The sequence below is a fragment of the Monopterus albus genome, unplaced genomic scaffold (genome assembly GCF_001952655.1).
Source record: "Monopterus albus unplaced genomic scaffold, M_albus_1.0 scaffold376.1, whole genome shotgun sequence".
NCBI classification, from domain to species: domain Eukaryota; kingdom Metazoa; phylum Chordata; class Actinopteri; order Synbranchiformes; family Synbranchidae; genus Monopterus; species Monopterus albus.
Genome location: NW_018128256.1, coordinates 14,641 through 41,225, shown reverse-complemented (window position 1 = coordinate 41,225; position 26,585 = coordinate 14,641). Strand labels below are relative to the sequence as shown.

General features: G+C 42.2%; 1 protein-coding gene across 2 annotated transcripts; it reads right to left on the bottom strand.

Moving 5' to 3' along the window:
* Window positions 1-1,930: 1,930 nt before the first annotated feature.
* hs3st1l2 (heparan sulfate (glucosamine) 3-O-sulfotransferase 1-like 2) lies at window positions 1,931-24,495 on the bottom strand. 2 transcript variants are annotated; one of them, XM_020585791.1, is made up of 3 exons: window positions 24,291-24,495; window positions 4,016-4,409; window positions 1,931-3,456 (listed from the first exon to the last, which is right to left on the bottom strand). In XM_020585791.1, the coding sequence occupies exons 2-3, from the start codon at window positions 4,271-4,273 to the stop codon at window positions 2,791-2,793; spliced, it is 924 nt and encodes a 307-aa protein (XP_020441447.1). In that variant the 5' UTR covers window positions 4,274-4,409; window positions 24,291-24,495; the 3' UTR covers window positions 1,931-2,790. The 2 variants fall into 2 exon arrangements, with proteins under 2 accessions (XP_020441447.1, XP_020441448.1); XM_020585792.1 differs by lacking the exon at window positions 24,291-24,495 and adding an exon at window positions 17,225-17,424.
* Window positions 24,496-26,585: the final 2,090 nt, after the last annotated feature.

Here is a 26,585-nt window from a genome sequence, read left to right as displayed (position 1 = left end):
TGTGCTATGTGAACGTCCCATGCTTAGCCCACTGTTACACTGCCATGCTGCTGCTAAAACAACTACTGCTAAAGGTAACATGTCTTGTCGCGGTTATTTATTTTTACAGTCACTTGTGATAAACTGAGATTAACTTTAACTCTTATTATTTTAATGCTGACAGAAATTTAAAAGAATCTAACTGTGGTTTTCTCCTCTGTATCCCAGCAACACCTCAGCTTCATAGTCGTCTCATTTCCTTTGCAGTTCCCACCCACTGAAGTGTCAGAAAACCTCTTTAAAATATTAGCTGCAAATGATGTGGAAGAGATGAGTGATGACACTGCAAAAGAACAAGCGGCTCTGAGGGTGACAGGAAGAGAACACTGTCAGTTATTTAAAGGTTTTCACAACCAGTGGTCTGACTCATAGGCCTAATGGAAAAACATGTTGTTTTGGGAGCATAGTGGTGGCTCACAGCCCAACACTGACAGGGAGGATCTTATACACAACTGACCTTAGCTCCACTGACATCATGAGGCCCTGTGCTGGTCTTTTCCTTACACGAGAAAATGTCAGATCTGAGTCACATTGATTTAAAATGTACATCTTGTCCAATTATGAGGCAACAAATGAATGTAGCTTGGTTCCCTGGCTGGCCTGGGAACGCCTCGGCCTTCCCCCGGGGGAGCTGGAGGGAGCGTCTGGGGCAGGGTCTTTGCTTAGACTGCTGCCCGCGACCCGGTCCCGGATAAGCGGAAGAAAATGGATGGATGGATGGAAATTAATGTATGTTCAAGATTTAACTGGAGGTAAAAACACCAAAATTTTTCTGCTGCTGCTTTCCTCTATAGTGTTTGTGCCTGCACTTGATCATTTCTTAGAAAAGGGTTTAACATTTTCACCAGAAACATGATTGCAGCCATGCTAAAGGTTCTGTGAGGCTGTCCTTCAGTTCTTTGCGTTCAGTGCCAACATGTAAAATGTTTTAAAATGTTTGCCATCTTATTTAAGCATGTTAGCATGCTAACATTTACCAACTGAGGGTTTTTTTAGTAGCTGTGCCATTAAACCATTTGTAACATTAGATTTTGATGGGATGATAGCGCTGTATGGAAAGATAGTGATGAATAAGTTTCCAAATGTGTGTAGACTACCAAAGTTCACCGCAATCCATCCATTGCCTTCACAAACCACATGTGTTTAGGGAATTACCAGTGTGATTGATTAATCAAATATGAGGCTAAAACTGAACGTTTAATCCTGCAGACTGCTGCTTTGCCAGCAGTGAAACTGATTCTGAGAAACACTCTCAGATCAAAGCTGGTTATTAAACTGTAGCAAATTCAGATGGATTATCAGAGCATGTCCAGAGCACAAGCCTTTCTGGGAATACATGGAACACGCAGCTGCCTCACAGCTTCAAAGAGCAGGAATCATGTGTTCATTCTTACATCTCTCTCTCCTTCTTTCTCCACAGGGTCCTAGTGAAGACAGTGGAGGGTGACAGCTTCAGGTCAGCCAGTGTCTTCTGCAGGGAGCAGCACCATGCCAAACATATTAAGGTAATAGTCCAAACTGCTTGTTTGAGTAGTTTCTTCTAGTTAGGATTCAACCTGTAATCAGTTCCTGAAAGCATACTCAGTTTGAAACACAGGAAATGATGCCACATTACTGATGTTGCTGAAGCAAAGAGAAGAAAAACAAATTAGTTAGCATCAAATGCAAGAGCTATTCTTTTTTGTTATAGTGGAAGAAACAACCACTAGAGAAGGTCATCATTAAAATGAAAACCTAAAACCAAGTTATACTGAAATACCAGAACTATAGGGCTTTAAACTTTAAAGCTGCACCAGTCAATATTTGTATGTATTTATTAATTATGGAAAAGAGATCAGTGTGAAATGGATTATACATATTGACAAACTGTACTCAACTTTATACAGCTTTTTACAATCCTTATTGTTTTTAAACCCTTTAAACCTGAGCTGGTTTCAGGCAGGAGACTGTAGGACTGAACATGTTTATTAGAAGGACGTAATAAAAAGACACAAATTAACAATAGTTCATTGGTCTTCAAAATAAAAAGTAATGAATAAACAAGTTTTCAATGCAGCTACTTTCAAAAGAGCTAAAACACAAACAAAGATATTTTCACAGAACATCTAAAAGTCAGCCTGGAAAAATAAAAGAATAAAAGAATGACGTAAACAGGATGACTCAACGAAAACATTCTGACTAACACAACCATGGCACTGCTGAGAAAAATCAGAGCAATGAGATGGTTTCTGATTGAAATTGTCTACGTTGAACCTTGATTGACTTTCAATGCGATTAGAGTTCATAGTGCAACATTTAATCAGTTCAACCATCTTTTCACCACTCTTCTATTTCTACATCACTTCAGTATCTGCACATCTTCTTTTGACACCTCACAAACAAGCACTAACAAGAGGTTAGTTCTGTTTCCACACTTCTGAATGGCACTGTTGTCGTAGCTTTGTCAAAAGCGAGTTTGTCCATCAGGAGGCCCTGCATAGTTGTGGCAAAGGTTTGTGTAGGCCACATGTTCAACAGTGAGTTCTGAATTCTCCAAATATTGTCACAAATGATTTCTGCACTTCTTGGCCACATTTATACCTGAGCAGGTATTGACAACAAGGGATGTTTATGACTTTAAATGAGCTAAAGTCTATAATTTATCTATCTACAAAAACACACTACCAACAGATTTCTCTGTCCCCCTGAGTCCCTGCATGTGTCAGCATTGTTCAGGAGGTGTTTTATCTCCAGTTACTGTTCACCAGTGGATCAGCACCAAGAAAATGACCTCCCCACCATTTCAAAGAACAACTTGTTGGGCTTCTGAAAGTACTGACAAAGCTTCTTAAAGGCCTGGGTGCTGAGCGGCGCATGCGGCCTTCCTTTGGACTCGTCCAGGCACTTGTCTTGTCCAGCAGACAGGAGGCAGTAGAAGCCTTTGGTGGTATTGTAGCAGAAGTTGTTGGGGCTGATTCTGGGCGGCAGGTCCAGAAACCTCTCTGCTTTTCTCAGCTCAGGGAAGGGATCTCGAATGAGCGCGTCGCCATCCACCACATGGATCTGCTCCCTGGGGAAGACTTCCAGCCAGTGGGCCAGGTGCTGGTGGTACAGGCTCCTCTGCAGCGCCTTGTATCCAGGGTTGATGTGGCCCTTGTGGAGCAGGATTTCCTCTAGCGGCTGGTAAGATTTGTGGCGGGTCAGGCGGTTGTGCAGGACCTGGGTGTAGTCAGATACCAGCCTGTCAGCCGGGTCCCGGACAATGAGTAACAGGCGGATGGCGGGGTTCATGTCCCAGACGCGTGCAGGAACCTGAGGGGCTGCAAAGTAACCGGGGGTCTTCTCCACTGTCAGCTGACCAGGGAGGCTGAAAGGCATTTGGGCTCGGTACCAGGCTAGACCTCGGCGGTAGTGCTCCTCCACATTGAAATAGTGCACCTTACAGAAGGACAGAGGGTGGAGCAGAGTTAAAGCATTCATGCTTCTGGATCAGGGGGCTGCTGATGCATCAGCTGATTGGCTTCTGACTAGTACCAACCAATTAGTGGTACAAATACATTCAGTAGCCTAGTACTCAGTGTTATAGTTAGATCAGTAAACAAATCCTCCTCTTTCTTACATGCTGAAAACCTCTGTATTGTTGACTTCAGGGATGCAACATATGATTACATTCAACTGTTACTGTTGTAGCTGGTGGAACTGGACAAGTTTTTAATATTTATGTAAAGTTCAGTAGTTTAGTTCAGTAGTTCCAAACCTAGGGGTCAGGCCCCCTCCAGATGGTCACAAGATATGTCTGATATGCTTTATCATTTCTTTTAAACTATAACATCATAATCTGAAATGTTCCTGGACCTGTGAAACTAATGTACAAGTGCAATAGAAGTGTGAAAAACAAAAGTACCTCAAAATTATAAGTACAGTACTTGAGTAAATGTAATCAGTTTCTTTCCACCGCTGCAAACAGTACTTTTATTAGATCAAAATGATGTTGTACCTCAGCCTTAGCAACCTCCACGTCTGGATGCAGGTTGAGCATCTCCAGCAGGGCCCTGGTGCCTCCTTTCCTCACACCAATGATAATAGCCCCGGGCAGCCGCTGCTGGGTGGCATTGTAAGAGGAGGGGGAAGAGGATGATGAAGAAGAGGAGGCAAGGGAGCCGGAAACCCCAGTGCGTAATTCCCTTAAGCACAGAGACAGCTGAGTCTGCAGCAGCACAAGCACCAGCAGGGCTAGTAGCACCGTCCACAGCATGGTGCCACAGACACACACTCACAGCGGTGGAGTGGAGGTTATGTGTACACACTCATGAAGCTCCCAGATTAGTACGAAGCTGTGCTTGTTATCAGTCAGCAGGGGGCCTCAGGAGGAAGCTCCTCGGTGGGACAGCCTATGAGCCAAGAAAAAGTAAAGGTTATCATCCAGTTTCTGTTTTAACCCTAACACCTACCCCATGTGGTGGAAATACAGTGTAGAAAAGTAAAACATTTGACAAAGATGCTGCTAATAGACAAGTGATAGGAGCTCCACTTTGATGTAAAACAGACTGAACAGAACAGAGATTGTTAAAATTTAACTGAGATATAAAAAAAATCAATTTTAGGACATAGTGCAACTGTTAAAACAGGGAAAATGCTATGTCAAACCCAGAAAAGAACAACAAAGAAACATGTAATATTTCCTATCTTCATGCTGTAGTCTGCTTTATCAGATCCTCCTGGGCTTCTGCCATTAGTTGCAGCCTGCACATTAAAAGATGCCCAAAGATATGATTGTGACGCAAGAATATAGGGCAGGAAAATAGGGCGGCATGGTGTAGCAGTGGTTAGTGCTGTTGCCTCACAGCAATAATGTTCTGGGTTTGAGCCCGGGCCGACCTGGTGCCTTTCTCCCTGTGCCTGTGTGGGTTCTCTCCAGTTACTCCGGCTTCCTCCCACAGTCCAATGACATGCAGCTTAGGTTGACTGGTGACTCTAAATTGCCCGTAGGAGTGAGTGTGGTTGGTTGTCTCTAAGTGTCAGCCCTGTGATAAACTGGCGACCTGTCCAGGGTGGACTCCGCCTCTCACCCAATATCAGCTGGAGTTGGCTCCAGCCCCTCCACCCCCCTCTCCCTCAATTTAGGAATAAGCCGTATAGATGATGGATGGATAGATGTATCCTCTGAGAGGGGGAGGATGCATCGTCGGCATCAGTCAGATTACAAGAGGGTAGTTTCTTTTCCTGTCACATAGCTACAGCAGTCGGCCCGTGCATGCATGCTTGCTTGACTACTTCATTATCCCATATGTTTGAGATTGTTCTGCACTTCAATATTCCATTTACAAAGTCCTAGTCTGAGCAGTGGTGACTCCAGCCCAGAATACAGGGGCGTTATATGATTGTGACCAGAGAATATTAAAATATTCATCTATATCTAAAGCAGACAGAGAGGAGACACATGGAAAATTAATGGTGTTATGAGGTTTAGGGTCTCCTCAAGGGGCACTATCACCCCTCTGTGTTCAGCTGAACCACTTTTACAGCACAGAAGACAAGTTGCCATGAATCCTGAGTGTCTTGGTGCTGCTGTATATCTCCTGGAGTTTAATTCAGTAGCTGGTGACATTTTGTCTTCAATGTAAGAAAGCACACATTTTCACAGATGCAATAAAAGAAGAAAGAGATTTTGTTTCAACTGAGGATTTCATGTGCTGCAAGAAAAAAATGAACCCATGGTCAGACACATGATCAGTCAGCATTATCTTGTTTGTGATTTTTTTTGTTGAGGCCAAAAAATGTTGAACTCTATTGTTTTTATTCAGCGACAGTACCGACCAACTGTACAGCTACCTAACCTCAGAGGACAGGGTGAGGTTGTTCGTCACGGCTTCTCGAGGAGAATGTGTTTTCAAGAACACGAGTGCCCAAAGCACAAAAAAATGTTTCACTCACTCAAATTAATTAGATATTTTCTTTTATTTTGTTACACAGCACAAGGGGAAAATGCACAGGCAGCTGTACAGGCTTCTTCAGTGCAGTAGTCCTCCAGCTTTATCCTATACTACAGCTACTTAAAACATTTGCCTCTGCATTTTCATTGTGGTGTACCACACAGCCTTATTTTAGTGATTCACTATTTACTACAAATTTCTTGAAGGTGTCCTGTAAAGAATCATCTTGTAAACAAAGTTCTGAGACAGATTTTTTTTTTGTTAGTCCACTGAGTTGTCCTGATTTTATCACTGGCTACCAAATAGATTTTCACAAAATAAATGGCTAATTTTAAGTTAATATTTAATATTTACTATAGTTAACTATTTACTCTTCATTTAATGTTATTCTTCATTAATGTAAATTGTAGACAAAGTTCACACTTTGCATGTGTAGCTAACTTTCTGTTGTGCCAGTTTAGCATTTAGAAATAACTAGTGACCTGATCACTCTTCAATTCTGCATATAAATAGTAGGCTATGGTTCTGGGAAATCAAGTCAAGAATCTTTATTGTCATTATGCATAGCACAAATTTCTTAGGATATTAATTAGAACAAAAAGAGGAATTTACAGATTTAAAATAAAGTGTAATCTATCATTCCTTTAAATCATTTTTAATTAATAATTTAATTTTAGGATTGCCCATTTGGTTCATTTTGTTATTGACAGTTAAACAGAGTATGGGATTGCAGATGTTTTCAGGCAGGCAAATCTGAGGACGCCTCTGGCTACAGCTAGCTACCTGACACACCTGTTGGTAATAAATTGATTGACCATGACACTGAAGAGCTGCTACACACCGTGAGAAGTCATAGCTGAAACTTCTGTGTGTGACAGTTTGAACCAATCAAATTAAATATATAATGATTTATTAACCTCATTTGTTTGTGCTTTGGAATTTAACTTTGACCCCAAACTCCCTTTTTATTGTCTCTGGCTGAGTGCAGTGTTTTTTTTTTAACCTCCAGGTAGGTTGATAAGATCAAAACCGGTTGTTTGACCACCTGACCTGATGTACAAGCAGGAAATACAAGGGAATATATGAAATGCACAGAGACTCCCAGAAGCTTCACACTGAATGAGACATGAGTGGCCTCAGTCTACTCATCTAACATGTACCAAAAAGTAAGCAACTCCATACACATGTTCTTTAAGATCTGTCCTTCTGTCTCAAGCTGTGGAAACTGTTACTGTTGCCCTTGTATCAAACCCAGAAGGCCTATAAAGTGTCACCTGTTTGATGCTGAGTTTGAAATGCATTTGCTTTTCTGCTTCAAACATTTCCTGAAAGGTGTCCCAGCTTGTCCAACAGGTCTGTTGACATACAAGTGTATTTTGTTGTTAATTTGTGAAGTATTTATCTGATGTATTTTGTTTTGACATGGGAGGATACAGTGCCATGTTTTGTTTTCTCTTGTCTCTGTAGAGTTGGGGGATGAATTTCTTCAGTGAAATAGCTTCATTGTTGTCTTCAACTGCATTTCTGTGCACAAACTTTCCCTTAATGGTCATTTGTTTTTACTCAGAGTTTAATTCATCTGAATTATTTTCCTGAAAGAGAAACGGTATGAACATGTTGTGTTCAGCTGAGGGTCTCAGCCTTTTTGACTCAAAAACACCACTGTAACAATTTAATGATTGATATAGTCAATTTAAGTGTTAATTTCCATCATTTTGTATTTCTGCTGTGTTCCTGTCTTATTGTTCAGACTGTAATTGGTAGTGGGGAGGAGTTAAATAATCTCTGTAGGTGGTTGCTGGCAGTTCTCTCTAAAGAAAATATATTAATAACAGGAGTCGAACAAGTGGTTTCAGTAGTTTACAAGCTGTTGCAAAAACCTAATGTAACACAGGAGCAGTAGCCAGTTTAAGAATGAAAATGTACAAACACTCCCAAGTCAGAAGGTCTATTTTTTTTCCACATTGCCTATATGTGTGGTTGCTGTACATGTTGAACATTATTGCTGTATTACTGCATTTCTGGCCTATTAAAGCTGCTGTGGATGGAGAGATCACATATACTGGCTTCTTATACGATTCATTTCTCCCTGCACCATGTAGCGTTTTCGGTGATGTTTATGAGAGCTGAATATTTTCTTCTGTTCGACTCCATGGAGCTGCACTGGAAAAAGCCAGGTGTGTATCACTAACACTAATTCTTTCCATCCTCTTGTTTTTCTGTTGGTCCCAGTGCCTTTCCTGTTGTCATTGCTGTTGTTGTTGTTACTGTTATTATGCTGAGCTGCCCTGATGTGACAGAGTTATTAATTAGTGTAATAATGTTCTGGTTCAGAGAAGGAACCCTGTCTAGCATTGTTCTTGTAGCAGAGCGCTAATTGCACCTTCTGGGAGCTTCCCACAACCTTCTGTGTTATCCCCTGGCTTGGTGACATTGTCGTCATCTATGCTGTAACCTTTGCCATTCCTCTGACGGCAGAGGGGAGATTCAGGGCACAGTAGTGTGTGGCTTTTGTGGGTGTGGTGACTGTTCACTTATGGCTATGGTGCTGCTGTTGGCAGCGAGGAGAGCTTTAAACAGATTTATTCCAAGATGTAAAAAAGTTTATTTATATCTATCCTTGTTCTTCACCTGTATAATCAAGTCATATTCATGCAGAAACTTCAGTTAAAAATGTGTGTATTAAATTATAATAAGTCGAATTTAAGGTGTACGTTCTCGTTGCACAAGATTATTCCAGAAGAATATTAATCAGTTCTACTTTTGTCTGATCTGAAGGTCATACCAACAAAATCAAGGCTAGCTTCCTGTTTTGTTTTGTTTTTTATGATGCAAAGAGCCAAAAGTTGTTTTTGTCCTTTGGACTTTCAATTGCAAAGTCACCGTTGAGAATTGAGAAACTGCACTTCAAGACACACAGTTTGTTTTTCCTAACAGGTGTAGTAGCAACAACCACAGGCAGATGTACAGTCTGTGTTTTAAAAATGGTCTTCTACTATCTTTTCTATATTATTGTATAGCACTTTTCTATGCTTTACAGCACACTCAAACCGTTTTCATTTGGCCATTCACCCCATTCACACTCCCCAATGCTCACACATTCACACACCGGTGTTATCACCAGGAGCAACTGGGGGTTCAGTGTCTTGCTCAAGGACACTTCGACATGTGGACTGGACAAGCCGGGAATTGAACCGCTAATCATCCGGTTAGGAAACAACCCGTTCTATCTCCTGAGCCACAGCTGCCCTGTGTATCTCTGTCAGATGGACTATGACCAGTTTGGAAGAAGTACTCAGTGTTTACTTAAGTAAGAGTAGCAATACCACAGTGTAAAAATACTCTGTTATAAGTAAAGGTCTTGCATTATTTAAGTAAAAGTATTAACAGAAAATATATTTTATGTACCAAAAGTAAAAGTACTCATTAGGTAAAATGGCACAGTTTATATTGATGTACATGATATTATTCAAAAATAATTATTGTGTATATCACAATTAATGTTATAAGCTTATACGATTTCCAATAAAGGGGCGTGTCAATCTGTAACCGATTTCCACCAAGGATGTGCTTGTGTATCCTTGATTGTAACTTGTCCAGGCAGCCTTCTCGCTCCTCAGAGCAAGAATAAGAGCTCTGTGATGTTCTTCATCATGGAGGACCGGAACGACTTCAGGGACGAGTGAGGATCAAGGACCAATAAAATAAAGAAATTAGGATTCACCTAGAGACTCACTCACTGTGGTCTGGCATGACTCCAAGTGTTGACCAAAATTACCTTTAAAACAATCAGTGCTGAAAGCCAAGTGCTCAATTAAAATTCCTTACATCATCTAAAATTATGCTGTCTTGCAGCTACTGGGCTCAAATGATTCTCTATGGGTGTTTCTCAAGTCAATATAGGTTGCCTTTTCCCTCACTTGCATCTTTTCAATGCGTATTAGTCCCCCCAACTTTAGATGCAAGGGAAACGTGAGGAGAGTGGACTTGAGAGAACCGACAGAGAGCAGAGCTGCTGTCAAAGTTGACAGGCATGGCGCTTCATAATACAACTACTGGGGCAGGAATAGTGGGCAACTTAAACAGGAACTTGTCCATAAACTAGACTGACTCATTTTGGTTCAGCCTTCATGTTCTACGACGACAGTGAAGCCACGCCTTCATAGACCGTGTGCTTCAGTTCAGTTGAACAAATCCAAGAATGCCTTTCCTATTTTGGGGAAAGCTCTGAGCTGTTCCAGCTCAAAGTCTAAAAACAACGTAACCGTGCAGGTGAAAGGTGAACCCGTGAATTTCTAGCCCAGTTGACCAACAGAAACAGTGCCGTCTCAGGGCATCTTGTGTATGTATGGAACTTGAGCCATTATTTTAACTGTATGCAACTGTTTAGTATTTTATATTCCAACACTAGACTATAAACGGTGGCATCACTCATTGTGTGCATTTAAAATTACTCAGTTATTTTATCTCAGTATAATATCAGTATTTCTGAATTTCAACTGTACATTGGATATTACATCTGTTTTTAAGATACAGATACCACTGTGGCCTTAAAGGCTTTAACAACTTGCAACCCCAGTTGCAACTTCTTGTACTATCTTTTATTTCACTTTTATTCAAGCGAATGCACAAGATAAACCGAACAAAGTGTTTATGATTGTGCGCAAATGCACACAGGCTGGTGACAAGTGAAAGGGAAAAACATGCATAAATGAGTCATCTATCCCAGTATGACAGTCATCCATCCACAGGGCACTGGGGGGGTCACTGAATAGTTTGATGAGAATGAAAATGATGAGTCATCTGCTGTGGCCTTCAGTCACCAGGTCTCTACCCAGGTGAACAACTAGGGGAGATTTGGGACTGACGTGTTAGGCGGCGTCTCCACCACCATCAAAACACCACACAAGGGAATACCTTAAGTGGCAAACTATGGGCTGATGCCAATCACAATGTGGAGGGTGAAAGCCACACAGAGACAAAGACAGGGATCTTTTGGGGGTTTTGCGTGTAGATGTGTGTGCTGCACAGTGAGAGACATTCCTTGTGTTCAGTGGGTTCATGAGTCCCTCATGAATCTTCTGTAAACTGGAATATTCCCCTGCTGTCAAGTCCCTTCTCTTCCAGCTCACCTCATGACCTTCCTCTCCCTCCTCCACCGCCTCCTTCCCTCCCTTTCACCTGTCCTTGTCTTTTTTAACTCCCGCTTTTCTTCTGTTTCCTCAGCCTGTTCCTCGCTCATTCGTGAGCTGTTTGAATCCATCCCCATTTCTGTGGATGTGCTAACAAACCCCAGCACCATGCTAATAGGGATGCCCTGCAGCAGCCCCTCAGCTGCTCATAAATAAAACAGAAGCACACCTTTCTGCCCTGAAATATTTTTGAGTCAATGAACTTTTAATCTCAGTGAATTGGAAATGAGACAGGATTGGATTTAGTAATGAGGAACAGCTCCATGTAAGTGTCAAATGTGTTCCTGTGCTTTTTACCTTCTACTGTCAGTAAAATTTTTACATACCCATTGTACACCTGTTGTGTAAGAACATTCATATCATTGTTTTTGTCTATATATTTTCTACCGTCTTATCACTGTAAATCTTTGAATTTGTTTTGTATGAAACTTTGAACATGTTAAAACAAGCTGTACTGCAGGATTGTAAAGGATTTTAGGCTGGTTCATGCTTGGCCTCTGTGGTGTTAGTGACCCAAAAACTAAACATAATGACTATCTTTATTAGCACTATTTAATATCTGGATGGCTCTTTTCAGCGGCACCATATGAGCTCCAAGTTCACCTCTCTGCCCTTTGAGGCTCATTTGCAAATGAGTCATTGCAAATCCTTGTCTATCCCTCCATCGCTTTTTGGCTTGATTCACATTAGCCTGTGTGGATATTGAGAACAAACAGCAGTAATGCCAGGACTGTCAGCAATGCCTGAATTCTCTGTACTGACAAACACGAGTATCTAGCCAGGCCAACGAGTAGAGAGCGAGAGAGAAAAGATAAGGGGGAGGGAGAAGTGTAATTATCTGTGAAAGGCAGATGCTGTCATCTGTGTTTTGGGAGAATCTCTGCTTCTCATAAGGTTTGGTGTGTGTTTGTGTGTGTATCTTTCTCATCTGCATGTGTGCAGTGCCTTTGCCTTTTGTGCGAGCACACAGTGTGCGACCGCCTGCGATCCAGGCCCTTGGTAATATCTTTTCAGTGAGCGATGGTATTTTGGGGGTTGGGGGAAGGATTATCCTGTACAAGGAGATGCAGGGTGGCAGGGAAAGGGAGGAGACGGGCAGTAGGGAGGCAGGATAGGGCTGTGTGTGTGTGTGTGTGTGTGTGTGTGTGTGCTCTGCAGGAGGGTGTATGTGTCAGACAGTAAGGAAGATTGCCCCTGGTAGGGGGTGGTATGGTGAAACGCTTTGGATTGCCAAGCCTGTCATATCACCAAGGCTGTGAGAGCCAGATAAAACTCTCTCTGTCCTCTTTCCTTGCGTTCGTCTTCCATTCAGTCTACCCCTCATCCATCTCTCTTTCACACTCTGTTCTCCTTCCTTTTTCTTTATTTGCTGGGTCTTGCTTTCGTTTCCTCATCCATTTGTCTTTCTTTAGCTCAGAGCCTCCACCTCAGACACACTTTCTCAGTTTTATGTTTGTCTCCATACACCTTCTCGCGCCTCATTCCCGCTCGACCAGTCGCGCTGATTACAGTACACACAGATCACAGCCTCAGAGATGATTGCCTTATAGAATAACAAAGGAACTGTGACAAGGCTGGTCCTGTTTTCTATCCTGTTCCTATTACCCGCCTGGAGAGGAGATGGCCAACACTCAGAGGGGGGTCAGTAATCAAAATAGATGAAGCCATCTGAGACAGACAGGAATCGGTCATGCATCCATATGGGGCTGACCACGGGCGTTCTTCCTCTTCCTCAGAAATCTCACAGAAGCGATGGAGGACGATCAGCAGTGAGACTTTGGATGGTGGTTTGTGATGTTTAACACTACAGAAAGGATACTAAACAGATTCTGCGAGTCTGCCTTTCTCCTTCTCACATCATAGTATGTAACAAAAATCCTTTTAAGGCCAACAAAGCATCCGATCAGCTGCCAGGGCTCGTAAAAGTCATAGATGAGTTGAAAGAAACACTGAGATGTGGATTAGAGTGTGAAAAGAACTCTCCCATTTCTACTGAAGTCCAGAAGTTCAGCGTCTTCCAGGCACTCTTTTTATCTGTGCGAGGAGTTTGAGGCATCAGGTACTGAGCCCGAGGAGAAAGATGCTTATGTTGCCTGCATGAGTGGAAGATTTGATCTTTTCCCGAGAGAGATTCAGAGTAAAGACAGAACTGCCTACGTACGTCTTGACAAGAGCCTCTTCTCTCTTTATATCCCTCTCAGAAGTGCTGCATGCTCATGTGAGCTTTGTGCTGACAAAGCTTGTATGGTGTTAGGTTATTTCTTAGTTAGATAGATATGGATTAGAAATCTGTTGTCTAGAAATGTTTAGTGCAGACAGGGTGACTAGCTTAGGCTGTAACTATTCAGCCTGCAGGGACTGCAGGCACGCCAAGGTTACAGGAAAAGAGCTTTTAGGGTCAACTGTAATGCTAGTCTTAATATTTGTCTTAATGTGTAAGGTTATGTCAAATTGTTTTAGATACACACCACGAAAACAACAGTCACGCACCTTGACTTTTCCTCATGTTTTGGCTAAACGATAGAGCAGCTGCAAAGCTTGCTTATCGGGTGGCGTCACGGTTTGACGCCCCTTGTAGCATGGGCTAGCCCAAAAATGATTAATATTATATAGGTTGTTGGGTCCAGGGATCTTGAGCTTTTCTGCTGCCTGCGCGCAGGCAGAGGGGTGAGAGAGCTCTGGACGTGTAATGTGAATTTTACCTGTGATCCTCTGAATAAACCAGCACGGTTATTTTTTATAAAGTATAAAGCAGTCTCTTTCGTCTCATTGAGAGTTCCTGGTTTGAAAGAACCGGAAGAAGCTACAAAGAAATAATAGCTTATAATGGGCATCATCGCAGAAATACTTGGTGTACATGCATACAGAGATACTTCAGAAGCAACAAGCTCTCAGCATTAAACAACAAAAGTTTTTTGACCAAGCTCTTTGGAACAGCACAGATCTGACAGGGGGATAGTATGAGTCTCATTTACAACAGTATGGTTAAATTTACATACAAAAACAAGTGGACTGAAAGAAACAAGACCACTGATAATCTGACTGCCAGCAGGAAACACACATCAAACCATGTTAAAAGTCTGACATTGTGTTGATCCGCCCTGACCTCCGCCCATCTAGGGAGTCAAGGTAACAATGTTGTCATTACCTTTACTCCATTCATAATTACTACAGCCACAGAGGACCTTGTCAAATGGACGTGATAGATGTCTTGAGGCGCCAGGCAGCAAGTTCTTCTAGTAAAATGATTGATTTTAATAATACATGCAACTGCTGTTTCAAGCAACCAGCCATCGTGTTAATGCTCTCTCACTGTTAACTGGCCACACCCTATCAGATCGGACATCTCGCCTCACCTCGTGTCATTTGATCATTTCTCTCTTTGATGGTTTCTACCACTCTCTCTCTTTATATCTGGTTCAGACTAACTTTCAGTCTTTTTTTTTTTACCCATCAACCCCTGCTGATTTTCAAATTGGACTCTTTGGGGGAAAAAACTCTGAACAGCCTTTTTACCCCCTCATCAAATTCATTCACACATGCATAACACCCAAACACCCCCTCTCGCCTCATCCCTCCCTCCTCTCTCTTACATTTTTAGCCATGCATGCTCCAAGATCTGGGTCAGCTTGCTCCTTCTCTTCCCTTATGTGTGTTTACTGTGTGTAGGGAGCATGAATATTGAGCAAGTGTGTGTGCAGAGGGGAGTCTGATTAGGAAATGCACTTATATCAAAGGAATCGGTGTGTACACATGCATATAAAACAGCAAAGCATGCTGGGATTGGCTTTAGGCTTGAATGTCTAGACATCACTGCTGAGGTACATTCCACACCTACTGTATGTCTGGGTGGTGTATGTGTGCAAGTGGCTGTGTGCCTGTGTACAGTAGTCATCCTTGTTGTCACACACTGTTTTATGGTGTAACAAGAGGTGTTTGAGTGTCAGAGTTCAGACTGAGCTCTACCTTTGCAGGCTAGAGCAGGATTTTAGTCACACACTAGGTACTTGCAGTGCAGCGCCACTCGCAGGTCGCCCTAATAATCCCCTGCTTCCGTTTCTCTGGTGAATGTTTTTCCCAGTTTGGTGTGGAAGATCATGACTGGCTCGCACAGAGTCCTGACCTCAACCCTGTCCAATGTCTCGTGGATTAACTGGAACACCGGTCCTCTTCTCAGAAGAGGAGGCTATTATAGCCACATGTTATCATTCATAGTTTTGGAATAAGATTTTCATCAGTTGCGTCCAAGTGTTTTTGGCCATGTAGTGCATGTTACAGCGGCTCAAAACTCGTGTTCTGCTTGTTGATCCACCTCTCCATTAAAACAGACATAATGCCTAAATTTATCCTCAACCAAACTTCACTGAAAACCCATAATGCCTACATTTATCCTCAACCAAACTTCACTGAAAGTTGTAAAGTAGAAGTATTAGTTTTGAGATACTTTAATAACATAAAGAAAACAAATAAAAAACCAAACACACCACAGCATACCTATCTACAGTATTTTGCAATGGAGGTAAATTGGAGGAGGCTTCTTTTGAAGGGTAAAACATTTTAATTGCTACAACATTATAAACACGCATCCTGCATAATTCACAGTCCTGTCTCCACCCCACTGTCAACATCTTTGTTTACACACATACATGTGCACATACACTTACAGACGCAGCATATGTGGTTTCTGTCACTGTGACAGTGTCCCCAACAGCTTGGTCTGACAGGGAGAAGCGCCTGACCCACCACAGTCACTGAGGCGACTGTCATTGAGGCAAAGCAGGACACTCTGGGGTGCAGGACAGTTGTGTGTCTGTGTGTGGGGGACAGTATTTGGGGGGATGAGGGATGAGATGTCAGCAGCTCTTGGCCCACAGACACCATTGACTAGTTTTTTTTGGATGAGTTCAGTGCCATTTGCTGTATGTGTGAGTGTCACGTTTGTCTGCATATGGGCGTCTGGAACGAGGGCGAGCCAACAGATGGAGGCGTGCAAGTTGTCTGGTCAATATTATCATGGACCAGTGAACCCAAATATTGTGAATTTTCTGGGCTATATACTGTATGTGCAGAAGGACATCAGAGCAAAATGCAGTGAAGGACAGAAAAAAGCAGATGGCGTTTATGTAAAAGAGGAGGATCTGAAGGTTGGAAGAAGAGAGGAAAGCAAGTGATGACTGAAGAGACAGAGGGAGAAATGATGTGCCAGCATCATCAGGTGTGCTGGGTTCCTGCTGGAAGCTTACCATAGCAACAACTGTTTAGATCCCTCTCACTTGGGCAGTGGACCCCAGGGACTGAGGATTATTAAAGTGAGGAGGTTTGGAAGGATGGAAAAAGAGACGGAGAGAGAGTGAGAAGCTGTAGAGGAAAAAAAATCAGGGGATAGAGGGCGTGTAGTGGTGGTTACAGACGATGCCACACTTTGTGAGGTGTTACAGCCAAACAATGCCCTACGGTGACGAGTAATAAACCAAACCGGCTGCTGTTGCTTTGATTTTGTCCAAAATGGACGATTAGTTTGATTGGTGTCTCAACTGTTCAGCCCTAAAGTCAACACAGTCACACAGAGGGACAGATACTATGTTTGGGCTTTTTATAAAACACAGCAGTCTTTTTGAATTATATCACTTGCACTTGAGTGTTTTGGCTGATATTAACCCTGGTTGTTGCTCTTTCTTTGTCCCACTCTCTCTGTGCTAAAGACGCCACCTCTTCCCTTTGGTAGCCGCTGGTTCAGACGTTTAGCTGCCCAGAGCTCCTCCATGGCTGTTTGACATGACTACTGGCTGGAAAAACCCTTCTTCTAACCTTGGCTAGGCAGCAGGCAGGGCTGGTTTACAGACCGTACTTTGACACCACAGGGTGGAGAAGCTGGAATAACAGGAGGGCTGTTGGCAGCAGAGGGCCCTGTGTGGGGGGGGGGGTTTTATCCAATAGACACCATGTCCTGTCCCATTTTTGATTGATTTATCAGAACAATGCATAAAATCTCAGTTAATGCATCTTTAAAGTAAAAAAAAAAAAAAGCTGCTTAATTATGTGTCTCATAAAACACACTCTGGTAAAGCACTTGAAACCCACCTGCCCAGCGCTCGGTGTCGAGCATTCTTCAAGTTTGACACCAAGGTTGAGTACTGCGTTCTAATTACCCCGTCTGCTCTGTCACTATTTTCACAGGGCTCCACTCGAGGTGCATCCTTTTTCCTCACTTTCTGTCTCGGAGTCCAGTATTTCACCGACTCTCCAGTTCGGCTTGCAAATCCCCTCAGCACACACACACACACACACACACACACACACACACACACACACACACAGGCACACATTAATGCTCAAGTTCATTCTCCCACATAACACAAACGCATACATGCACTCTGTAGCTTTTTTGTCTTGTATTTACATGCACACACACACACACACGGTGACTAAAGGAGGGTGGTTTTGAATGACCAAGCACTTTATGTATGACTGTTAAATGATGGTATGCCCTCCTATTTAACCCCCTCACACACCTCATCCCTAACCTGACACACACATTGCCACATAGCTTGTGATTCAAGCACCTACTGTCTGGAATCCATCAGGGTCACCCTGCAAATCAAAAGCACCGTCCCCTCTCTGGAGTCTTTTTGCCCTCCGTGACCTTGTTTTGATCTTTTTTTTGGAAGCAGGACAGGATTCGAGTGCAATGACTTTGTTACTGTACAGAGTGGGTCGATACGTGGGAGATTGGATTGATTGATTTTAATTGGCAGGAGACCAGGAGGATGGTGGAGGCACAGTCTATCAGGCTGATAGGACAAGGGGTCAACAGATGGTCGTTCGAAGGCTGCTACTAATCATATCTGTCCTCTGTCATGGCCAAAATAACAAATTACACATAGTTTCTTCCATAAGTCAGATTTAGGAAGTTTAGCAAAGCATCTGAAATATTAAAATGCACCATGGAAACCACCAAAAAAACTAGGGAACCTAAAAAAATGCTGCTTAAGTATAGACTCAAATATTACACTGTATCATAGGTGCAAAACAATGACTGGCTGTGTTAATATGATCTGCTAAATTATCACACTTTTCTACTGCTGTAGCTCTGTTTTCTAAATAATACCCATTCCAACTATGACACCCTCAAATTTCTTCTTTTTTTTTTGTTTTTTTAATTAGAATTTCACTCTGGTGGAGTGATGATGTTCTCATTCATACTGAGATCATCCTTCAGGCTGAAAATGTTGGCTCATGCTCAGCCTTGACAGACAGATCTTCCTGTTGTTGTGCTTTTGAGCTGGACACTGAAACCCCGCCTGCCCCAGCCTGATCTATGAGCTGTGTGCAGGAGGGCAGGCAAAAGGAAAATTCCCTCCAGGGATCAATGTGCTAATGTAATTAACATAGCTGAAACATTGTACAGGCAAACAGTCCAGTGTCCAAAGTGGAATATGTGACCTTCCAATCTGCAATGAGCTCTGGACATAATATGATGATGCATAATGATCTACTGCTAGCAACATTAGCATTGCAGCTAAGGCGACGCCGTTTTGTCTACCACCCTGGGGTGTTTTGGAGCCAACCATCACAGAATGCACCGTGCAAACCCTCATTGTTCCACAATAACGTGAACAGGCCCTGTGTGTGCAGCCCAAGGTGGGGTCTTGTAGACCTCCTCCATCTGCCTGTCACCAGGAGTTCTTGTCACTTCAGAGCCACTGAAGTGTGACAGCCTCGACAGCGTGTGTCTGTGTGTGTTTGAGTCACCGTGAACCTTCACACCGACAGGGCGAGTGGCTGCCAGCTTGATGAACCCCTACATCAAGGTTTTACAGTCACAGTTAACACTAACCTCCTGAGTGCATGGCTGCCCTCCAGCTCTTCAAACAGCACTACATCCTCAGATAAGAGCGGCATTTAAAACCCTGAAGAAACCTGCTATTTAAAAAGATGTTTGTAGCTCATTAACTTGAGTTATTTCAAACCTATCATGCAGCCAGCTGCTTCAGTTCAGGGGGTAGTGCACTATGAAACGTAACCTGCAGACGCTTGAAATCTTTAGGTTAGATGATTAAAAATACAACAGACCATATATTAAAGCCATAACACAAGCTGAGATTACACATGCATACGATTTCAGAGTGGTAGAGTCTACATGCTCCAAGCTCTCTCCTTAATATAAACCAGGCCACATGTTATTCAAGCCATCTTCTCAAGGCCAATCTGATCAGATCAAAGCTCAACATTGAACAGACTCTGTCAAAATAACATTCAGTTGCAATAATGCAAGTTTGAGAAAGGACGATTTAGAAATCTTTGTTACTGCAGGAACTCGATCTCAGGCTTGAGGGTCTGCAGCTTTACAACATGTTTAACACAAGCAGTGACCAAATTCGCACTGACAAAGACCCTATTTATCTCTTCTCTCTTTCTTTTTTCCAGCATTGCTTCTAAACATGATACTTTTCAGTGGATGACTCACAGATGTCACATGCCAGAATCCAAACTGAGCTCTGTGAATACGCTTGACAAACTAAAATCTTTCCAGTGTGAATGTAAGCCTCGTTACTGGACAGTCATCTAGAAAATTTCACATAATCTTTAGTTTCTTTACTAAAAATTGCAAGACCATTGACTTGGCCGCTTAAACTTTCAAACTATAAACAATAAAAATGTATGCGGAAAAGTTGATATTCATACATTTTATTTACAAACTATCGTTTTAGCATTACCTCATATTAATCTCTCAGGAATACAGATGTAGGATGTCGTCCTTTCCACTTAACTCACTTGAAATTGATAAAAATAAACTCTTGATATATTTCATGTGACTGTGCCTGTGGTGCCTGCAGTCATTTCTGTGAGACCAGACGTCAAACAACACCTCACTTAACAAAAGTGTTATTAGATGAAGCCGCAAAACCCAGCACAGCGCGACAAAACTCTCAGAACCAATTGTCGTGATGACGCTTTAGCATTCTGATTGTCGGAAGTCATCTGAATATGACTGTCCTGGTTTGTGTGAAAGATATTAGTCACACCAACGCACGTAGTTGCACACAGTCGTGCTTTTACACACAAATACAGTATTTGCATATGCACATTGCCAGCTCGCTGGATTTTGTCATTTTTATGAGCCTGTACTGTAACAAGGGGAAGACTGTGTCCTGGTTCAGGGCACTTCAGAGAACGTATGCACTCTGCTCATAAATAAAGGCCATGCATTATTCAGGGCTGCTCCTTCAGCTAATGCCCCTTAATGTGCCCAAACAGCCATAATGTACTCAGCTACCAAGGTGGCAGAGACCCCCGCACTCACACACACAGGGAGATGTCAACCCTACATTTGACACACTGTGTTGTCGGTGTCGCTCTCAGGCTCTTATCATGCTCTCAAATTCTCCCATGTTCCCAATTTTCTAAAAAAAAAAAAATCCATTTTAGTTTTGATCCAAATTGCTCCTGCTCACGCTGTCTCGCCATATTTCCATTGAACTTTGCTCAATTTGTCCCTGATTCTCCATCTTCAGTCTCCATCTCCCACTCCTCCCACATATTTTTCATCATCTCTTTTGCTTTGTTTTTAGCAGAGAATGTAAACCTGCTGTTCTGCTCCTCTTCGTGGCCCCAGGGTGCCAGCTCTTTTCTGAATTAGGATTTTGTTTAAACATGGATTTGTACTGTAGCTGTGAAGCTGCAGCAGCGAGGCTTCCTAAGTTTCTAATCTTTATGCATTTTCTGGGGAAATTGAACTAATTCCATTAGGAAGTAAACAGGAAACGCATTTTTTTTAAAAAGCCCTGAAAAACCATAAAAGTTTCTTAAGGTGGAATGTTTATCACTGCTGCTTTGCTTGTCTGCATTTTATCAACGGTGTTTTATGTTCTAATCAATTTGGCCGTTTTACCATCTGTGGATTTAGTGGCAGCTTGTGATCCTGCTTTTGTTTTGGCCTTTGCAGAGTACTTTAACTTTTCTGAAGTGTAATACAACTCAAGTTTACAATTTGTGTTTGTCATAAGAATTATGATGCAGGTTTGAGGCATGTTTGTCTCAGGAGACATTTGCTCTGCTACTTTTTTCATGTTAAACATTGAAACATCTAGAGCACGAAAGACTTGCACTGGACACTACAGTGCTGTAGTAGTGAGTCTTAAAACCTGAAACTGAGCATTTTTGTACTTCCAGGTTTCTCGGTCTGGAGTGTCTGGGTTTTTTGTTAACACAAGGTCAATACATTTTCACCTTTTGTTTTATGTCAAATGATTTTTATGTCTTAAAAAAGGTGGTGGCTAAAAGCGACTACAGAGGTTGTCTGGGATTTTATACGACGTCATAGAGACTCTTCCACTTACTAGTCCACTGTTATCGCCTCCTTGTTTTTAATCTCATGCACTTGCAAACTGTTCTAACTGACATAGCCATGATCACTGGTTAGACCAGGTCACATAAAGAGGAAAGGATTCTGCAGAAGAGGAAAGCGCTATAAGTTGGAATCCGTGGTATTGATGCTGAAGTCATTTGACTATGTTATAGTTCGTTTATGTACTAACAGAAGCTTTTTACTTCTGGTGATTGTATATGGGCTTCAAACATCATAGTGGTGTTCACTTGTGAGGATTAGCTTCCTGAACAAAACATGTAAGTGTTGAGGGAAAAAGGGTAATGCTAACTTCCGGGTTGGCCTATAAAAAAAAACACCACCATTCCTACGGCGCTCTACTGGTTGAATGTTAGTGATGTCATGATTCACATCATGTGCATCAGGCTGTTTGATTACTCTGAAAGTCTTGGCCGAAATTGTTAACATTTTATTGGCTGGATTTCTACCATTTTCTTTACCTTGTTTTTGTTTGTGCTGCTAGTACCCTATCACGAGCAAGTTAAAGATGCTCTAATCAGGATTTTCTATTGGATTTTCTGGTCCACAACTTCACTGCTTTGGCTCGCTCTCACCTCGGGCTCCTGTTTTCAGATCAAATACTTCAAGCACCAAATGGCAGATATAGTTGCTGAAGCGTTTAGCAGCTACAGCGTGCAGAACAGCCGTGTAATTTTTATGGGTGGAATACAGAAGCATGAAGAATTTTGAAGTATGTGCTACTGAGCAACTTTCTGAGGAATGAATATGAGCAATGTTGTAATCCACTGTCTCCTTAACACCAGACCCTCTAGCAGCAAAGGAAATCTGGAACAGTACCTTTAAAGATTTTACCCTGTAGAGGAAGTTGTGGGGAAAAAGTACTGATCAAGTTAAAAACACAGACACAGTTTTGGTAAAATGTTCTGTCCAGTCCAATTAAAGCTAAATGATCTGTCATGACTGGACTGATATCTTTGATGAGTTCTTTAAACGTCTTTGTTTAGTGAACGCTGTGATGTCATTTCTGGGAATTTCCAGTGGAGTTAGTTTCTATGGTTCTGACCTTTAGTCAGCTGGAGTTGGACAGTCATAGTTCACACTAACTCTCCTGCTCCTCTTATTAAAGCAGCAGTGTAACACATGACTGCCCATGGTTCTTATTAAGCCCTGAGTTTCTGTGTGACAGTGTCAAGTTGCAGAACAGCAAATATTTACATGAAGTGTTCATGGCTGGTTACTGCCACTGGGTCACACAGTTACTAAACGTGATCGTTGCTTCCAGGACGCATCAGATCTCGGTGGAACATTAACCTCTCATGTGACACTGATTGCTCACGGTTTGTTTTGAGACGCACAAAACACGCCCCCTCATTCAGCGTGCACACACACAGACCAGACAATGACTCCATTCATCTCTAGGCTCGGTCTCCCCTCTCTCTCCTTCACTGCTCACATCAGCTCATTACAAACACACTGACGGTCACAAACACAACACTTCACAGCCTCGCTGACCTGGATCTGCTCCTGTTGTTTGGTCTTTTCACAGTCTGTTTTCTCTAGAGCAGGTGATGTTTCTCATGGTATCATTTAGTCGTATAGGAGAGAGGAACAGTAACTGGTGCTTCCCAGGTTCTTCAGACAGACGTAGATACAACGTTGTGCACAATTCTTGTTTTTAGTTTGGATTATTTGACATTATTAGAAGGAATATGTTAAATCAAGCAACAAAATGCAAAGGATGATGCAATAAATTTTGTTTTTTCACTTTGGTCTTTGCAACAAGTCCTTCAAATTAAAGCACTGTAAAAAACTTGGCGTGTGTTTGTGCTTTCTGATCTGATGCCCCTGTCTGCAGGGCATCAATTGAAAGCGCCTTCCACAGCCATACTTGCTTCTAGAAAAAATAATCTGTTTTATGATGTGACAAGACTGCGGTTAATGTTTAAGTGTAAGGAAATACCCCTGTTTGGGTCAAAATGGCTTCTTTGTTAAGGTTAGGAAATTTTGGTTAGTAAGGGTTAGGGTTAGGGGGGTCATGGATAAAAGAAACCAATGCTGACAGTTGGCAGGAAACCAGAAACAAGCAGCAGTCTCCTGTAGTCTGACTCTTTGACCTGTCCAACCACACTGACCTTCTCACTTTGTGGCTCTCTAGTAATGTCAGCCGACTCCCTTCTTTACTTCCAGTGAGCAAAAAAACTATAACTATACTGTAGCTGGTGGAGGTCTTTGCGCTTTTAATGTGAACAAATGTTTTAGGCATTAGGCTTAAATATTGCCATTTCCATCTTGGTGTGACTGCAGGAGACCAGTTGTCTCCCTTTTTAAAACTTATTCTGATTCCCAGCACTACAAGCCATTAACACTAGCTCTTCAGGTGCCCCCAGCCCAGTGAGCTGTAAGAGACTCAAAACTTCCCCTAAAACAGTTTCCTTTACTTTACATCCCTCATAACTCATTCTTGCTGATTTTATGCTTCAGTGCTCTTACAAAAAAACTTCATCCACATGATGAATGAACCTTCACGTACTTTCCCCACGTCAGGATTTGTGATTTAATAGCACAACAAGCTACTCAAAGTTTACATCTGTGCTCTTTATCTGATTTTATGAAATTCCTAGATTCTGAGGTGCCACTGATACTGTAAAGGTGCAGTCACACTGCACAGCATGAAGCAGGACTTGACACAGTCTTTTGTACATGTTGCACCTTGTGTAAATACTGACTGTGCAGGGTGTAGTGATGTTTTCAGATTCAACAAAGAGCAGATAGCGAATGAAATAAAGGAAGAGGTCTTACCTGACTGATGTCTGTTTCCCTCAGAATCTGCAGCGGTGTTTTTCTCTTCCTCCTCTTTTACTACTACTTCTCTTCCCCGTCTCTCTCCTCCTTCCTTCCTCTCTTTAGTTTTGCTCCAGCTTCCCGGGCTTCGCTGAGGAGGTGTGTGTCGAGAGTCGGAGTGTGTGTGAGAGAGAGCTGGTAAGACAGCGACTCTGCTTTGTGCTGCCGACCTCGGGAGCGTGTTGATGCAACTGAGAGAGGGAGGGTAAGAGAGAGATTAGTTCACATCTCCACCTCAGGGAAACACCCTTCTCTCTCTCTCTCTCTCCCTCTCCTCCTATTTCCCATTTTCTATTTTATCAGTTGTATTTTACTCATCAGATTTTCTCTTCTTTCATCTCATCACCTTGAAGGACTCATGGAGCCAAACATTTCTACTCTCCTCTTCCCTTTATTCTCCTGTTTAACTCAAGCCAATCCTCCTGTGTCATTCTTGGTTTTTAACCTTCTCCTTTGTTGTAGTTGTTCCCGTATTCCCTCTTCGGTTTGCTGTTGAATCATAAATAAGTTACAGTTGTCTTTGTGCCGACTCACAGAAGCACAAAGACAACAAACGACCCATATATCTCTGATGGTCTCCGTCTATGAGCTGCTGCTTTTCATTTGACTTTGTATCAGTGAAATATTTCATCTTTTGCACATTAGACATTAAAATGTGAGGCAGTAGGTGGAGAGAATCTCTTCACTGTTCAAATAGTTCAGAGACAAACTGCTTGTTAATGGCTGCTGAATAAGAGCAGGTGGCTAAAGGTTTTAGTAAATGTCATGATGCTGAGGGTTAGACAACCAGAGCAATGATAATGTAAACAAACTATTTATTTTAGATGTAAAGGTCTGATCGCAGTCACGACCTTCAAGTTCCTTTATCAACTCGTTTTTACCTCTTCAGTTAAATACTGAAAAAATCTCCATCTTTGAGGTTAATGTGTTCAATAACTGAGACCTAAAACCATCATTAAATTAAGACATAAGTAGATTTATCTTGAACTAATGCACAAAGTTCACTGCACTAAAATCAAGAAAAATAAATTTCATAATTCAGACAAATGGTTGGGAGCAGAATAAAATCTTCTGTTCTCTTGTTCCACATTGACTTGGTTACAGACAAATGCCTTGGTAAAAAGAATAATTTTACAGTTTTCCAAATTTGCTGACCAGCTTAACACCTGAATGTCTTGCAGCAAAACGGGGGAAGGAGAAAAGAGCTGAGCCCCTGAATGCTCACTGACAGGTAACTGAACGAGGCAGCAGACAGTTTAACCTTGAGGAGACCCCTGCTCGGTTCTGTTTAAGCTCATCGCAGCGATTACAGAGTTTAGCTTTAGTCAGCGAATCTGTTTTGGATTAAAGTGCTCCTGGGGAGGCTGCACAGAGGGGGTGTCTGTGGGCGTGCATTAGTCGATGGGAGTGTTTGGACACCTCTGTTTTGGGTCTGTACTCTGGCCTGTTGTAGTTGAAAACAAACCATGAGAACGAGGTTAACACCCAACATTGTAGCTTTGGGTTGAGGGTGTTTACATGCAGTTGCATCTACAGATCATAAACTATTCTATTCATAAGAAGGGCCATAAATCCTACTGTTCACCAAATGGATGTGAACAACCTTAAGGTGTTATTCTATTATTTTCTTTAGCCTGTCTTTGATTGCTTAATAACCAAATCTGTGTCCTGCTGGTTCCTACTGAAGTCCTAAATCTTTAAATAAGAGTCACAAATGTGTAGTTTCCTTTTATCAGAAGGGCAAATATGTTCCCAAAACCTTTGGGTATTGTAACGTTACTCAAACAGAAAGAAACTACAGTATGTGTTTGAAGGAACATGACCAAAACATGTCACCCAGTACAAGTGGGTGGCTCAGTTCAACAGCGTGAGGATGACACAGATGCTCCGTGGCCCAGGGCGCCGTAAGGTCGGCCTATATTGTCACCTTTTCTTGGGATTTGTTGACAATAAGTCAACGAGGTTAGTTAAAGCTTGAGAAATGTTCATCTCTCCCAGACTCCAACCTCCTCCTCATGAATTTGGTGCAGTTGAAGGAGGTCACGCTGTTCTATATATTTTATGCCTCTACAGCAGATCAGGTTGGCATAGTCATCAGGTTTCCATTCAAATGTAGTGCACAATTTAACCAAATTTCCAGAAAAGTGTTTCCATCCACTGTTGAATTTTCAGATTTCTTTTTTTTGGGGGGGGGGGTATTTTTGCTAGTTGAGCACATTGAGATAAACAGCTGGAGTAGTGCAGATTCTGCTG